General features: G+C 40.5%; 1 protein-coding gene across 2 annotated transcripts in view; it reads right to left on the reverse strand.

The window, feature by feature from the left end:
* LOC126187439 (RNA polymerase II-associated protein 1) overlaps window positions 1-16,379 on the reverse strand; it is a 266,874-nt gene that overhangs the window by 12,402 nt on the left and 238,093 nt on the right. For both annotated transcript variants that reach the window (XM_049928519.1, XM_049928518.1), the window contains exons 21-23: window positions 12,550-12,676; window positions 10,195-10,360; window positions 10,030-10,114 (exon numbers count right to left, since the gene is read on the reverse strand). In XM_049928519.1, the coding sequence (XP_049784476.1) occupies window positions 10,030-10,114; window positions 10,195-10,360; window positions 12,550-12,676 (378 nt within the window). The remainder of the gene's footprint in view (window positions 1-10,029; window positions 10,115-10,194; window positions 10,361-12,549; window positions 12,677-16,379) is intronic.

Genomic DNA, 16,379 nt, shown 5'->3' on the forward strand with positions numbered 1-16,379 from the left:
CTGGATGTGTGGGGTGTTGCATTGTCATGCTGGAATTGCTCAAGTACATCGGATGCACGATGGACATGAATAGATGCAGGTGATCAGGCAAGTTGCTTACATACGCGTCACCTGTCAGAGTCATATCTAGATGTATCATGGGTCCCATATAGCACCAACTGCACATGCTCCATACCATTACAGAGCCTCCACCAGCTTGAACTGTTCCCTGCTGACATGCAGGGTCCATGGATTCATGAGGTTGTCTCCATACCTGTACACATCCATCTGCTCGATATAATTTGAAACAAGACTCGTTTGACCAGGCCACGTGTTTCCAGTCATCAACAGTCCAATGTTGGTGTCGATGGGCCCAGGCAAGCCGTAAAGTTTTGTGTCGTACAGTCATCAAGAGTACACAAGTGGGCCTTCAGCCCAGAAAGCCAATATTAATAAAGTTTCGTTGATTAATGGTTCACACGCTGACTCTTGTTGATGACCTAGTGTTGAAATCTGCAGCAATTTTCAGAAGGGTTGCACTTCCATCACATTGAACGATTCTCTTCAGTCATCATTGGTCTCGTTCTTGCAGAATCTTTTTCTGGCTGCAACGATGTCAGAGATTTGATGTTTTACCAGATTCCTGATATTCATGGTCCACTCGTGAAATGATCGTATGGGAAAATCCCCACTTCATTGCTACCTTGGAGATGCTATGTTCCATCCATCATGCGCCGACTATACCACCACATTCAAATTCATTTAAATCTTGATAACCTGCCATTGTAGCAGCAATAACTGATCTGACTACTTCCATAGTGAAGTAGCTTTGGCTTGCATATCCTTCTTTCACATCCCCTTATCAGTTTTTATATCATTAGCTGCTCTCAGACAAACCATTTTCTCTTAATTCACAACAGAGTGTGAAATATTTTGTCCTCATTGGCAGGCTATAACATATTAGGTTTAATTGTATGAATTAAAATGAAAATACTCACACACATAAGATTCATTCACCTACCAACCACAGAGCCATATTCTGCCTGTTTACATGTCTCTGTGTTTGAATATGCATGCCTATACCAGTTTCTTTGACACTTCAGTGTAAATTGTCTGCATTCATCATGTGTTTATTATTGAATTTGTTAGTGATGATAAGCTGAAAAACGTTTCAGAAACAGTAAATTTTGTACTAAATTTTTTCGTTATTGCAAACCATTTTTACTGATCTGTAAAATACTGCATCAGTCGCCATGCATCCTCACTGTGTTTGCTGTTCTCAGGCATGGGATGAGTTAAATGCTGTTCGTATATAACTGGAAATTCTCCTGACTACTGCCAAATGATTGGAAGCTGTGGAGCTGAGTATGTTGAGAGGGCTACTGAGAGTTATGTACTAGAGATACTAATAGTAGTTCAAGTACTGTCATCTTCTGTGGATACTGTCACTTCTACAGGAAATACATGATCTATCACTATTTGTCCACTTGCCTGTGAGTGGTGTGTCAATGGTAGACCTAGTTGTCCTATATAGAGGAGACAAGGACCAGGGAGAACTCAGGATGATACACCCATCCCCAAAAACTAACAAGTTCGAAGTGCTGATTTCCACTGAAACTGACAGTGAGACTCAATTCACATGTTGGAAAACGTAATGTGTCCCTTTTCAAAGTGAAGCAAATACAGACCGATAATGTCTATTACTCAACAGCAGTTCAAACATCCAGTGAATAATGGTACTCCTTAGGGAAATGGCAGAAAGGGATGGGAAGGAACACCATGTGCAGGCAGTGTGTATCCCTGGGGCATCATTCTTCATTGTAAACAGGCTATTCTGGCAGAGCTACTTAGGGAACAGGATGTAGCCAATGGCAGATTGTGGAGCACATGGACAAACGATGCCTGTCATCTGGGCCCTGCTGTCATACTTGAATTATTCCAGTGACTGGCAGAGAAGGTTGAAAATACCAGCTTAACAAAGCTCACAATCTGTAGCTTTGCCACCAGAACAGACCTTGGCCCACTGGTTCTGTGTCAAGTGGAAGACCTGAACAAGAGACCATGTTTTTTGACACCTGGGTTGTGACTTCCCGGACTTGTGTCACAGGATTGAGAACTGTAAGGATACTCTAAATTGGTCATGTGTGTATTACATATTAGAGACAGTTACCCAGGTAGCTGATTTTGTGTATATATATATATATATATATATATGTGTGTGTGTGTGTGTGTGTGTGTGTGTGTGTGTGTGTGTGTGTGTGTGTGTGTGTGTGTGTGTGTGTGTGTGTGTGTGCGCACAATGATCTTTTAGATTAGGTGACAGTCCATCCAGTCCAGATAACACAGGTTGTAGGAGACCCAGAGTATCAGTATAAGATCCAAGGAAACACCCCCCACAGGCAAGAGTATTAAAATTGTAGTGGCTAACTGTCAAAGCATTTGCAACGAAGTGCCTGAGTTATAAATGGTCCTAAAAAGCTGTGAAACTCACATTATATTAGACACAGAAAGCTAGTTAAAACCTGAAGCTGACAGAAGTGAGATTTTTGGTGAAAATTTAAATGCATGTCAAAAGAATAGGCTAACAGGGAATGGAGAAAGTGTATTTGTCACAGTACACAAGCAACTCAAATCCACCAAGATAATTTATAATTTTTAAAATTAAATTGATAAGGTAGGTCAATGAATCTTATATGTGTGAGCACTTTCATTCTAACTCATAAAATTAAACCCGATATGTAATAGCCTGCCAATGAGGACAAAATATTTCATATTCTGTTGTGAAATAAGAGAGAATGGTTTGTCTGAGAGCACCTAATGATGTAAAAACTGATCAGGAGATGTGAAAGAAGGACTATGCAAGCCACAGCTACTTCATCATGGAAGGGACCAGTAGGCTTACAGTGTTTACAGAATACTGATTTATATAAAAAAATACACAAACAAGTTGAAACACACACAAAAAAGAGAGAGTACAAGAACAAATAACACATTAGTGAGAAAAGTTCGTAACCATTGTGGGGCACTTCTGTACAGAACTTCTGCATGGGAGTGTGGCACAAGGCAACCTTGCAATTTGGATTTGAACACTTGGAATTTATCACTCAGTTTTTTTCAGTTCTGATGGAAGCTCACTGAAATTGAAACCTGCTGAATAGTGCATGCCATTCTATGCATTAGATAAGGATGTACTATTCCTGTACAAATCATTTTTCCACCTACCATTCACTGAATGAATGTTGCACTATCTTTGGAATAAGTCAATCTTGTCAACAATAACCTATGGTGGAGGATATGTACAGGAATGGCAGAGTTAGGATGCTATATTATCTGAACCATGGTCTACTTGCTGTCTACCAATGGACACCACCATATGTTTGACTACCCTTTTAGGAGCTAATAATATTGGTTTCAGAAAACAGAAGTCAACAGAGGATGCTGTAAACAAAGCAATAACTTTAGGAAGAAACATTCCAAGCAAATATATAATATCTGTGACAGACATTGCTGAGATGTTTGACAGTCTTTGGTGACAAGAGCTTTTCGACTAAATGAAGGAGTTGGATTGCCCTGCACCACTGTTCATCAATCTGAAAAACCACTGACAGAAAAGAGAAGGAATTGGCACATTCCCAGGTCAACATTTAAAAAAGAGATCTTCACAGGTGGCCTGTGATTCTGTGTTATGGGATTTGATGTTGGATTTATACCTTAGAAAGCTGTAAGATAATTAGTAAGTCTTAGCTCTAGCAGTATAATTATGCCAATGATGTTATGATCACCTTGAAGGGTAGCTTGAGAAGCAGTCTGGAAACAGGTCATAACATAGTTCTTTAATAATTGCATGTGTTGGTGCCAAAGAATATTCCTATAAATATTCCTCCAAAATTGATATTAGGCACTGAGAACCATAAGAGCCTAATGCACACTTTTGCTGAAGCCACATTTAAGAAAATATGAGAGAAACCAGTGAGACAGTTTTTGTGAATGTTCATACAGACAAAGTGGGCCAACAGCACAGATAAATCTGACTCACCTGAAGATCAACAGATGTCAGAAGCAGCTAAGGGAAAAGAAGTGGTGAAGTTGTCAGATCACAACAAGATTTCCATACTTTAATACCAGTACATACAGCTGTGTAGTCAGAATACCTACAGTTTTTAGTGCTGTATCAATTTCATAATTTGATTTCTTTATATCAAAATCCTTCTGCCATAAATGCATTCAACCTTATTAAATCTGATGCTTCTTTGCTTGACATTTATTTTTGACTCCTAAACTTTCTGCAAGTGTTATGAAAAATTTACTGGAATGTTGTATAACAGTTTTGTCCAGCTATTATCTGCGTCACTTTTAAGTATATTTTAGTGACAGAAATGGAAATACTATGTATATAACTGATTTCATTAACTTACAGTTTAATAAGGCTTGAAATGGGATTTTTCTCTTTCTTCTAATTTTGGTCAACTGTGGATCACAGATAGGCCTACATGAACCCCTTGAACTTTTTTCTGTTCTGTTCAGAATTATTTTAATTTTTCAGGTTTTACTTTAACCTACTTTTCAGATGTTAAGATATTGTCAGTTCTGGCATATTCTGTTGATATATTCAGCTATTTTCACTTATGGTTTTGAAATTCCAAGTATTTTGCATCATTCATGTGGCGAGTAACTCTTTTGCGCATTCTGTGTATTGTGACTTGCCGATCTTTCAAAGTGCCGCCACGCAGTTACGCGCGTCGTCTACATGTGGCGCTATCTACCAGCCATGCAGCAGCAGTGCCACCTAAGCGGTCAGCCAGCCAGCGGCCGCTAGACTCGGACTCAGTTATGATTTGACTGTTAAAGTGTAAACACGTCTTACTCTGTTTACTTGATCTGTGACTTTCATGTATTGCGTCTTCCTTGAAATATATTTGTTCAACTTGAAGTTGTAACAATTGGGGACGAGGATGGGATTTTTCTTTTCCATCGTTGACCCACATGTTTCCATGGCTACTTTAGAGCAACTACTGCAAGGTCTCATAGAACAGCAAACGCTTCTCACAAATGTGATTCGTGATTTCGTCACAGCATCAAATGTGGGGGAGTCTCTCGTCGTTGCCTCTACCTCCTTTTCCTCCTTACGACGAGACGGCGGAAGACTGGTCTGATTACGAAAAACATCTTCGACAGCACTTCTTGGCATTTCATGTTGCGGACGAACAAACATGTAAGTCTCTGTTCCTTTCATGGATTTCACCTCAAATGTATCGGTTGTTGTCGCAATTGGCTCCTTTGAAAGATCCTGCATCTTTGTCCTTTACTGAAATGTGCTCACTTCTGTCCGTCTATTTTCAAAAGCAAACACATGTGGTAGCATCTCATATTACCTTTTATCATTGTCAAAAACAACCAAATCAATCCTATTGCGCTTGGGCTGCTGTACTTCACAGCCTCAGTAGACAGTGTCAATTTGTTACTGAAGTTCACAAAGAAACCTACACCGATTCCATGGTACGGGATGCTATTATCCGGTCGGCACCCGACAAAGAAGTTAGGCAACGTGGCCTTCAGTTGACAAATCCAACTTTAGATTAAGTCCTATCCATCGCTCAGTCTTTTGAAATTTCTCGCGCCGCTGGAGCGCAAATAGAGATGTGGGGTGACGTCAGGGAAATACAACCTCTGTGCGATGTTGACGAAGCATGTGGCATGTCCCCGCCGGCCGACGTGGCCGCAGTACGCTCCCAAGCGCAGCCTCGGCCTAACCGTAAACAAACCTCTAAGAAACTGCAGCAAAACCCACAGCAACTTCCTTCATGTCCGCGGTGTTTTACAAAACATTCACAAGAAGATTGTCCACAACGTTGGGCCATTTGTCACAAATGCAAAAAAAAAAAGGGGTTGTGTGTCATCCGTTTGCAAATCCGACTGCATACATGATGTTCATGAACATGACGCTGATTCTGATTCTGTGTTGTCTGTCAATTGTGCTTCTTACCTTTCAGGGAAGTTATTCCTCACTGTCCAAACACTTGGTCGAGATGTTCGCATGCAGGTGGATACTGGTTCTGCTGTCACTATCATCAATTCTCAGACGTATCTTCAGTTGGGTTCTCCAATCCTGTCACCTGTCACTAGGCAATTACGGACTTACAATAAACAGAAGATTTCTCTCTTGGGACAATTTGATGCTGAGTTATCTTACAAATCTGTCGTTCGCACTGTTCCCATATTTGTGGTTGACCATAGTAATGCGGAGAATCTTTCTGGTTTTGATGTCTTTCGCGTTTTTGGGTTCTCCATAGATGACTCTGTCAATATCGTCTCTGATGCTATTCCTTATGCTCAATTGGATTCCTTGTCTACGACATTTTCATCCCTTTTTTCTCATGGGTTAGGCTGTGCAAATGACTTTGAAGCTCATATCACACTCAAACCCACTGCTCAGCCTAAGTTTTTTCGAGCTCAGCCCATTCCTGTGGCCCTTCGTGATCAGGTCAAATGGGAGCTGGATCGTCTCACTGCTTCAGGGGTCTTGCTTCCTGTCACTTCCAGTGAGTGGTCCTCTCCTGTCGTTGTCGTTCCTAAGCCAAATGGTGATATTTGTCTTTGTGGCGATTTCAAAGCCACTATAAATGCTCAATGCCTTATCGACACTTACCCTATGCCTCGACCTGAAGAATTGTTCACTAAACTTGGTGGAGGCCAGTATTTTTCTAAACTTGACCAGTCAGAAGCTTATCATCAACTTCCTCTCGACGCTGCTTCCCAGCAGTTTCTGGTCCTTAACACGACTTTTGGCCTCTATCAATACCAACGATTGCCATTCGGGGTTACCAGGACGACATTGTTGTCACTGGCTCCACCACTGACGAACATCTTCAAAATCTCCACACACTCTTTCATGTCTTACAGACTGCCGGTCTTAAGTGTAATCTCCAAAGATCAAAATTTTTTTAGGCATCTATCACTTAGTTGGGGTTTCAACTGTCTCAGGATGGTATTCGTCCGCTTCAGCAAACTGTCGCTGTGATCGATACCCTTCCTCGCCCTACATCTGTTAAGGAACTGCAGGCCTTCTTGGGGAAAATAGCATACTATCACAAGTTTTTACCATCTACTGCTTCGGTGGCTCAGCCGTTGCATCACCTGTTGCATAAAAACGTGCCCTTTCACTGGGCTGCGTCATGCGATGTGGCTTTCCAGAAATTGAAGACTGCTGAAACAGGCCTCGTGCCTGGCTACTTATCGACCTGGCCAACACTTTGTTCTTGCCATGGACACCTCTCAATATGGGGTCGGTGCAGTCCTTGCGCACCATTTTTCTGATGGTTCTGAACAACCCATTGCTTATGCCTCCAAAATGCTCACGGATGACCAACAAAAGTATTCTCAAATTGAAAAAGAAGCTTTGGCCATTATTTATGCTCTTCATAAGTTTGGTGTTTTTCTCTATCGATCCAAATTTAATCCTGTTACGGATCACAAACCACTTGTTTCCTTGTTTCATCCATCAACGTCACTTCCTGACAAGGCTGCACACCGCCTCCAGTGTTGGGCTCTTTACTTGTCTCGTTTCAATTAGGAGATCCATTTCCGGCCGGCGGCTCAACATGCAAATGCTGATGCACTGTCTCGCCTTCCCATGGGTCCTGATCTGGCATTCGATAGGGACGAACTTTTGTGTTTCCACCTGGATGTTGCCGAGCAGCGGGTTGTGGACGGGTTCCCCATCACCGTGGACCGGCTGGCGGCTGCTACGGGTTCTGACCTACCCTCCCCCAGGTTTTATGCTGTATTCAGAAGGGTTGGCCAGATCGTTCGTCCACTAAGACTTCTGATCCGTTGCAGAACTACTACGCTTTGCGTTACCGCCTCACGGCTAGGGACGGTGTTATCCTCCTTTCCACCGAAATGCTTTGCCGCATGTTATGGTACCTGCGTCTTTGCGTGCTTCTGTCTTGCGCCTCCTTCACCAAGGGCACTGGGGTGTCTCTCGCACAAAATCTCTGGCGCGCCGTCATGCGTACTGGCCCGGCATCGACTCTGAAATCGCACACATGGTTGCTGCCTGCGGCCCTTGTGCATCACAGGCCGCCGCCCCTAAGTCATCTTTGTCACCGTGGCCTTCGCCTGAGAAGCCCTGGGAGCATATTCATGCTGACTTCGCGGGACCTTTTTTAGGTACTTATTGGCTTCTTGTTATTGACGCCTACTCTAACTTTCCTTTCATTGTCGTTGCACGTCACCTACCACCGCGGCAGCCACCAATGCTCTAGCTCGCATTTTCTCTTTGAAAGGCCTTCCCTCTACTCTTGTTACTGATAATGGTCCGCAATTTGCCTCTTCCGATTTTGCGGATTTTTGTGCCAGTCACAGCGTCATGCAAGTCACGGCCCCTCCGTTCCATCCACAGTCAAATGGTGAGGCTGAATGACTGGTCCGCACATTTAAGGCTCAGATGAGGAAACTCCTGACTTCTTCTGCTGCTGATGATGCGCTTCTCCAATTTCTGGCTTCTTACCGTTTCACCCCCATGGGCGACCACAGCCCGGCTGAGCTCTTACATGGCCGACAGCCCCGCACGCTACTTCATCTTCTGCAGCCTTCCACCTCACGGCTGTGGGTGCCTTCGCTTGGCCGGTTCACCGCCGAAGACCTTGTATGGGTTTGGGGATATGGCAGGCGGCCAAAACGGAGTCCTGGCCACATCTTACGACACTGTGGCCAATGCCTGTATGAAATCCAGACGGACACGGGTGTTGCAGTGTGTCATTCGCACCAGCTTCAGCCTTGTGTGCCGGCAACGCCTGTTCCGGATGCCGCTACACCACCTTCGGCTCTACCTGATGCTCGGGATACTGGAATCTCTCATTACTCACAACACAGTCCTCTCACCATCATATTCATGCCAGCACAAGAACTGACGCCACCAGGAGACATGAACATCATCTGTCGGAGCAACTCTACTCGCCACCTTCTCCTACGGACGCGGGCACATCGCCCATGTCTCCTGTTATAACAACCGGACTTGCCGCAACGGGCAGATTGGTGCACGGGGCCCAGCAGAATCGACCCTCACGTCTCCTGTCATCTCGACCCATTATCATCGGGGACACTTCCGTCCATACGGGAAGCCTCCTCCTCGAGACTTTACGGCCAGTCAAACAACACCTATGGGCGTTAGCAATCTACAGGACACCTCCATCAAGACCTGTTCAAAAACTTCAAAGGGGGGGAAAGTGTTGTGACTCGCCGATCTTTCAAAGTGCCACCGCGCAGTTACGCGTGTCCTCTACATGCGGCGCTGTCTGCCAGCCATGCAGCAGCAGCGCCACCTAAGCGGCCAGTAAGCCAGTGGCCGCTAGACTCGGACTCAGTTATGATTTGACTGTTAAAGTGTACACACGTCTTACTCTGTTTACTTGATCTGTGAATTTCATGTATTGCGTCTTACTTGAAATATATTTGTTCAACTTGAAGTTATAACACTGTGTAACTCTTTTGCTCATTCACCTATTTCATAGTTGCCCTTAATCCTACAATGCCACTTGGTTTGTGCATCTTCACACTACTTATTTATAGAACTCAAACTTATATTTCCAGAGTATGTCTGTATTCTTTTCAGTGTCATTATAGAAGTTCTCTCGTTTCCATGTCCTACTTATAGTTTTCTATTACCATACTATTTATTGTCCTCATTTATTCTTTGTGTTTAGAATTTTTTGTGCATAGTTCACGCTATTTGACTTTTTTATGAAAAAGATCAGCTCTTTAGAATACAGTTAATGATATAGTTTTCACTTTTAATTACAAATAGACCAGTGCATTATGTAAAGAGTACTCTTGTCAGTATAAAATCCTTTGTTCTCACGCTTATTTCTCCCTTTCTTTCTGAATCCTCATCTGACTTTTAAATATAAACCCTCAGAAAAAAAAGAGGGGGAGAAATTTTATTTGTAACAGAATAATGCACCCTAGACGCTCACACCTGTGTCTGATCGCAGTTATCTGTGCATTCACCAAGTACTTTAAACACTTTTGGATAAAAAACAAACCTCGTACCTGTGGCTAAACTTTGTAAATAAATATCCAGAAGAGAAGGATCCACTTCACAAGGTTCAAGCAGTTCCTCCAGTGGAATCATTAGCTGAAAAATTAATTTATTGTGAGATCAATACATGGTGGGTTAGTAAATTTTGGTATTTCATCTGTTATGTCATAGCAGACCTGGTCAATTGGAATTCCTAGAACACGCAGAACAGCAACATGTTCACTCCACAGAAGCCTCTTCAAGCTACTTCCATGTCGCTGCTGTAAAGGTATAATAATAAACTGCCCAAAAATCTTATTTCCATAAGATACTGCAGCAAATTGTTCCAGAAGATCATTATACCTGGAAGAGTTTTTAACAGTAATCATTACTAAAATCAAACAATGGATTGAGTAAAGACAACCAGTCACCATAAGTTGTAGACACTGACCAGCTGATAGGCACACAATTATGAAGTTAAACATCAAGAGTGACGTAAGGATAGCTCAGAGTACTTGCTAAATAAAAATCCCTCACTGAAACTCTGTACAATATCTAGCAAAAAGGGTCAGCAATCCATTGTTATTTACATGCCGAACTTAGTGGGGGAAGAGAACCAGCAAATAAAAGTTATCTGAGCTCAACAATTGTTTCCCAAAAGTTTCCAGAAAGTCACTGGTTCCCAAAGATACTGCTAAAATAGGTTGCTTTTTCACAAGTCAAAGTTTACTTTATACAATGAATAAATAAATGTAAAAAACAGTTTTGCTAAAAGTAACCAAAAAGAATATGATTTTTGACAAAAGAGGACAAACAAAAATAAAATGCATCTATAACCCTTCTATGTATCCTGTAAATTCCCTCCTAGCGTAATATTAAAGGTGTTCTAATAGTAGCAGTTAAAAAAATCTGATACTTTGGTAAAAAAAATCCAGGAAATTGAACATAATAGAACTGGAATAATATGGAAAAATAAAATTTTGTACAAAGATTAATCCTTACAGTTTTAGTTCTCTTCAGTACATCAATAACTTTCTGACATCACTGAAGATTCTAGCAATAAATTAAGTAACTATGCCACTGATTCAAGAGCTCTGACTGGTGACACAGGCTAATGATAATAGTTATTATTTGATTCAAAAATAATATATTTCAAAGGAAATTTGATAACACTTCTAAGCCATCAAACAAAGGAAAAATAAAAAACGAAAATCATAATATATGCAAATGTTAATAAATAAAATTATTTAACTCTGAAGGTGTCGAATTAATTAATTCAGTAGTTCACATGATGTTCTGTAAATACTATCATGAAGGACAGCCTTCACCAATGTACAAAAAGTCAAGTTATAAATCAACATAAAAAAGTATTGCAGGCTACTACTGTACACCAAAAACAAATTAAAAGCTACTGCCAATCTAATTTGATTGTTAATTATTGCACCTACTTTTAGATAATGTTTTAATGAATTACAAAATAATAGGGATAACATGTATTTTATTAAAATTGTTCAGTGTACAATACATGTCCAAGTGTTTATACCAAATGATAAATAAATACATATATTGGATAGAAAACAAGAACTGTTGTTCCTACAAATTCAAAAGCAATTTAAAAAAATCTCATTAGCCACTATAAGTATAGACTATCTGATTATCTGGAGCCAAGGTTTTTAAACTTCTGTTAGCAGAACTGCAAGAAACAATTTTTATTGTAGAAAAAGGTTACCATTATTACAGCACTTCAATAATTATCATAGTTTTCAAATAAATAGGCTTTGGATAACTGAATGAATGAACGAATGAACAAATAAGATCTTCACATTATCTTGAAGCGTAATACGTTGTGTAACTGCTATTTACCCATTTTATATCTGTCTTCTCTATGAGAGAAATATTTAGAGGTCTGGAGAATATTCATATATTTTGCCCTGTAAGCTTGTTCTTGAATTCTATGCAGGTTTTCAAAAGATTAAAGGCACCTATTTTTGAGTGTCTTGAAATTCAGATTCTCCTTCATTTTTGTTAAGCAATGTTACATGCCAAACAAGCATGACAACAAACCATGTCCCAAATGCATTGTGCTTCTCATGTATACAAGTCTGGTGGACTGAAGTAGTCTCCAATAAGTTTGTCTACTATGAGAGTTTTATGTAAACAACTGTGCATGTAGTGTTCGCTGAATTCTGCATTGCTCCTTGGCAGAAGCGATGATGATGACAATGATGATGGTGATGGTGATGTAATAATAATGACAAAACCGCTTTCTTTAAACTTTCCAAGAATACCTCATCTCTAACACCACAAGATATCAACTTCTACTCCCATAAACAGAAACCCTCTGATGATAATTGCCCAATGTTGAAACAGCTATTGTGTAAGTGATAATTAAATGATAGATCTATTATGGAGCTTGCAGCTGAATATCAATTATTTTATTTTATTTTTTATTTTACAACAGTTGTCATCTCTCAACATATCATGCTCTGACTAAATAAATAGAAAGAATAAACTCTTCTTATACCATAAACACAGCAAGCAAGTTTACTTACAGATCATAAAATGATGATACACCTGGTATACAGCTCTTGAAGTCTATTTCAGAATTATTTTGCAACATCTCTCGTAATATGGATTCAAGTAAAATACTAATTCTTGGTTCTAGAAAAAGGTCACTTGCTGAAAGACAAAGAAAAATCTTCAGCTGATGAGGCAATACTCACTGATGAATATTCCAAATATTTGATACTGAAAAACAGCACCCTATGCAATAATATTAATGTAACATATAACTTCAACAATGACAAGCAGAAGATTAAATAACGGAAGGCATAATGGTAACAACTCACTTAGCACAATCACTCATCCGAGACTAGCTGCAATGATGGCACAATGTAGTCAGCTGGGACAACAAAGCAATACTTCTATACATGTGTGTATTTGCTAGTTCTGAAGAAGTATTCATCCAATAGCTAGCAACATTATCAGTCTTGTTTGTGAGCCTTTTGATGATTCTATGCCACAACTGCATGGTGACTTGTTACCTTTACTCATTTGGAAAATTATATATGAGGGTCATTCCATATATCATGGCGATTTTATATCTTGCAAATGGTGTGACAATATGGAAATTCCAAAATATGCGTTGAACTGATAGGGCAGTGTGTATCTGAATGCCAACATAAAATAGGGTTCCAGTACAGGAGATCAAGGCAAAGATTAAAATGAAATACACATTGGAAAAATGTGTAAATGTATTGTGCGTGAGTACAAATGCTACAAAAATGAATGAAAATCAACTACTGCTCTTCAAAAAAGCCCCCCCCCCCCCCCTCCAGTGCATCCACATAGGTGTAGAATGCCACCGGCATTGCCATTGATGTGAGCCACTTGTTGCTGAAATGCCGTGAGGATATTCATGCTGTCTGTAAAGGCCAAAGTTGCATAGACTGAGGTTTGGTGATTAGGGTGGGCAGGAGAGGATTTTCTACCTCCACCACTGTAAACAATTGATGATGATCCTGCACTGTGGGTTGTAGCGTTATCATGGAGTATAATTGCATTATCCAAAAGCGGCAAACGATTTTGCTGCAGCGTACACTGCAGATGGTACAGGTGAAAGTTGTGGTAGAATTGGGCATTGACAGTGCAGCAATCCCTACCAGGGTGCCACTCCAGAGTACTGCGACTGTCATATGCCACAATGAGCATAGCATTCAGGCTGCTTGTAGTTCCATATCACACAGTAGCATTTCTGCCAGAGAGAAAGGCAATTTTCATATATGCTTGCTGTTCCACTCTGCTTGTAGCACAGCCAAGCTCATGTTTAATGTTTCAGATGCTGATACTGATCCATCCTCACATGCAGTCGCAATCTGTTGGTTGATTTTGGTTCTGTTTCTATGGGCTTTTGAATGTATTTACTGTGATTATGGTGATGCCACATTTTTGCACAATATACCATAGTTGCCACAACTTATGGGATGACCCTCATCTAAATTTGCACACACACTGATTTGTGTGAGCATTTCATAGTTACATAATTGGTTTCAACTAACAAGTGATCATTTGCAGACTTCAGTAGAGGACACTGGTACTGTTGCTGTTTTCAGTCCAAAGACTGGTTTGATGCAGCTCTTCATACTAGTCTATCTTGTGCAAGCCTCTTTATCACTGAACAACCACTGTAACCTACATACATTTGAACCTGTTTGCTTTATTCTTACCTAGGTTTCCTCTACAATTTTTATATTTTTTTATATTTATTCCTCAATCACTGATCATGTACATAATACGGGTTTTGATACGTATACAATAATAAAAATTTGCATTAAAAATTAAACATTGGATTTATATTTTACATTAAATTAAAAGTTAAATGTTTGCTTTGGGGTAAGGCACTATTATAGAATTCTTCTATTTCATAAACACAGCTGTAAATTAACAGTTTCTGTACATACCTGTCAAAGGAACTCTATGGTAGGTCTCTAACTTCAAGGTATTGTTATTATACAGCTTTATGCCAGTATATTTTGGAGTTACTTAATCTAGTATTTTCTAAGACTATATTATTTCTGGTCCTTGTTCCATAATTTTTTTTTAAGAGGAGAGAGGCTTTAATGTAGGGGCTCGGTACAGTTAATATTTTCAATTCTTTGAAATGTGGCTGGCATGGTTGTGTTTGAAATGCCTCAAATTGTTCTCACTACTGCCTGTTTTTGTCACATAAACACTATTTTTGGACCAAAATAGTTGTCCCCACAGAATATTCCCATGAGTGGATGAAAGCATAATATGAACACTGAAGCTGTTTCTTATTGGCACCGGTTTTTAATTTGCAGGGTAAATGAATCACACATGACAGTTTAATGCACAATTGGTCAGTGTGTGCATCACATTTCAGTTGTGGATCCAAATGAATTCCTAGTAGTCTGGCAGATTCACACTCATTTACCTTTCCACTTAGTTTGTGGAGACAGAAGTATATTAGTTTTCTTTGTTTCTATTTTGCATTAGTTCATTTTTTGTTTCCCCCCACGAACCATGGACCTTGCCGTTGGTGGGGAGGCTTGCGTGCCTCAGCGATACAGATGGCCGTACCGTAGGTGCAACCACAACGGAGGGGTATCTGTTGAGAGGCCAGACAAACATGTGGTTCCTGAAGAGGGGCAGCAGCCTTTTCAGTAGTTGCAGGGGCAACAGTCTGGATGACTGACTGATCTGGCCTTGTAACATTAACCAAAACGACCTTGCTGTGCTGGTACTGCGAACGGCTGAAAGCAAGGGGAAACTACAGCCGTAATTTTTCCCGAGGACATGCAGCTCTACTGTATGATTAAATGATGATGGCGTCCTCTTGGGTAAAATATTCCAGAGGTAAAATAGTCCCTCATTCGGATCTCCGGGCGGGGACTACTCAGGAGGACGTCGTTATCAGGAGAAAGAAAACTGGCGTTCTACGGATCGGAGCGTGGAATGTCAGATCCCTTAATCAGGCAGGTAGGTTAGAAAATTTAAAAAGGGAAATGGATAGGTTAAAGTTAGATATAGTGGGAATTAGTGAAGTTCGGTGGCAGGAGGAACAAGACTTTTGGTCAGGTGATTACAGGGTTATAAATACAAAATCAAATAGGGGTAATGCAGGAGTAGGTTTAATAATGAATAAAAAAATAGGAGTGCGGGTTAGCTACTACAAACAGCATAGTGAACGCATTATTGTGGCCAAGATAGACACAAAGCCCATGCCTACTACAGTAGTACAAGTTCATATGCCAACTACCTCTGCAGATGATGAAGAAATAGATGAAATGTATGACGAGATAAAAGAAATTATTCAGGTAGTGAAGGGAGACGAAAATTTAATAGTCATGGGTGACTGGAATACGAGAGTAGGAAAAGGGAGAGAAGGAAACATAGTAGGTGAATATGGATTGGGGGGAAGGAATGAAAGAGGAAGCCACCTTGTAGAATTTTGCACAGAGCATAACTTAATCATAGCCAACACTTGGTTCAAGAATCATAAAAGAAGGTTGTATACCTGGAAGAATCCTGGAGATACTAAAAGGTATCAGATAGATTATATAATGGTAAGACAGAGATTTAGGAACCAGGTTTTAAATTGTAAGAATTTCCTGGGGCAGATGTGGATTCTGGCCACAATCTATTGGTTATGAACTGCAGATTGAAACTGAAGAAACTGCAAAAAGGTGGGAATTTAAGGAGATGGGACCTGGATAAACTGAAAGAACCAGAGGTTGTAGAGAGTTTCAGGGAGAGCATAAGGGAACAATTGACAGGAATGGGGGAAAGAAATACAGTAGAAGAAGAATGGGTAGCTCTGAGGGATGAAGTAGTGAAGGCAGCAGGGGATCAAGTAGGTAAA

Source organism: Schistocerca cancellata, chromosome 5 (assembly GCF_023864275.1).
Source record: "Schistocerca cancellata isolate TAMUIC-IGC-003103 chromosome 5, iqSchCanc2.1, whole genome shotgun sequence".
Classification (NCBI taxonomy): Eukaryota; Metazoa; Arthropoda; class Insecta; order Orthoptera; family Acrididae; genus Schistocerca; species Schistocerca cancellata.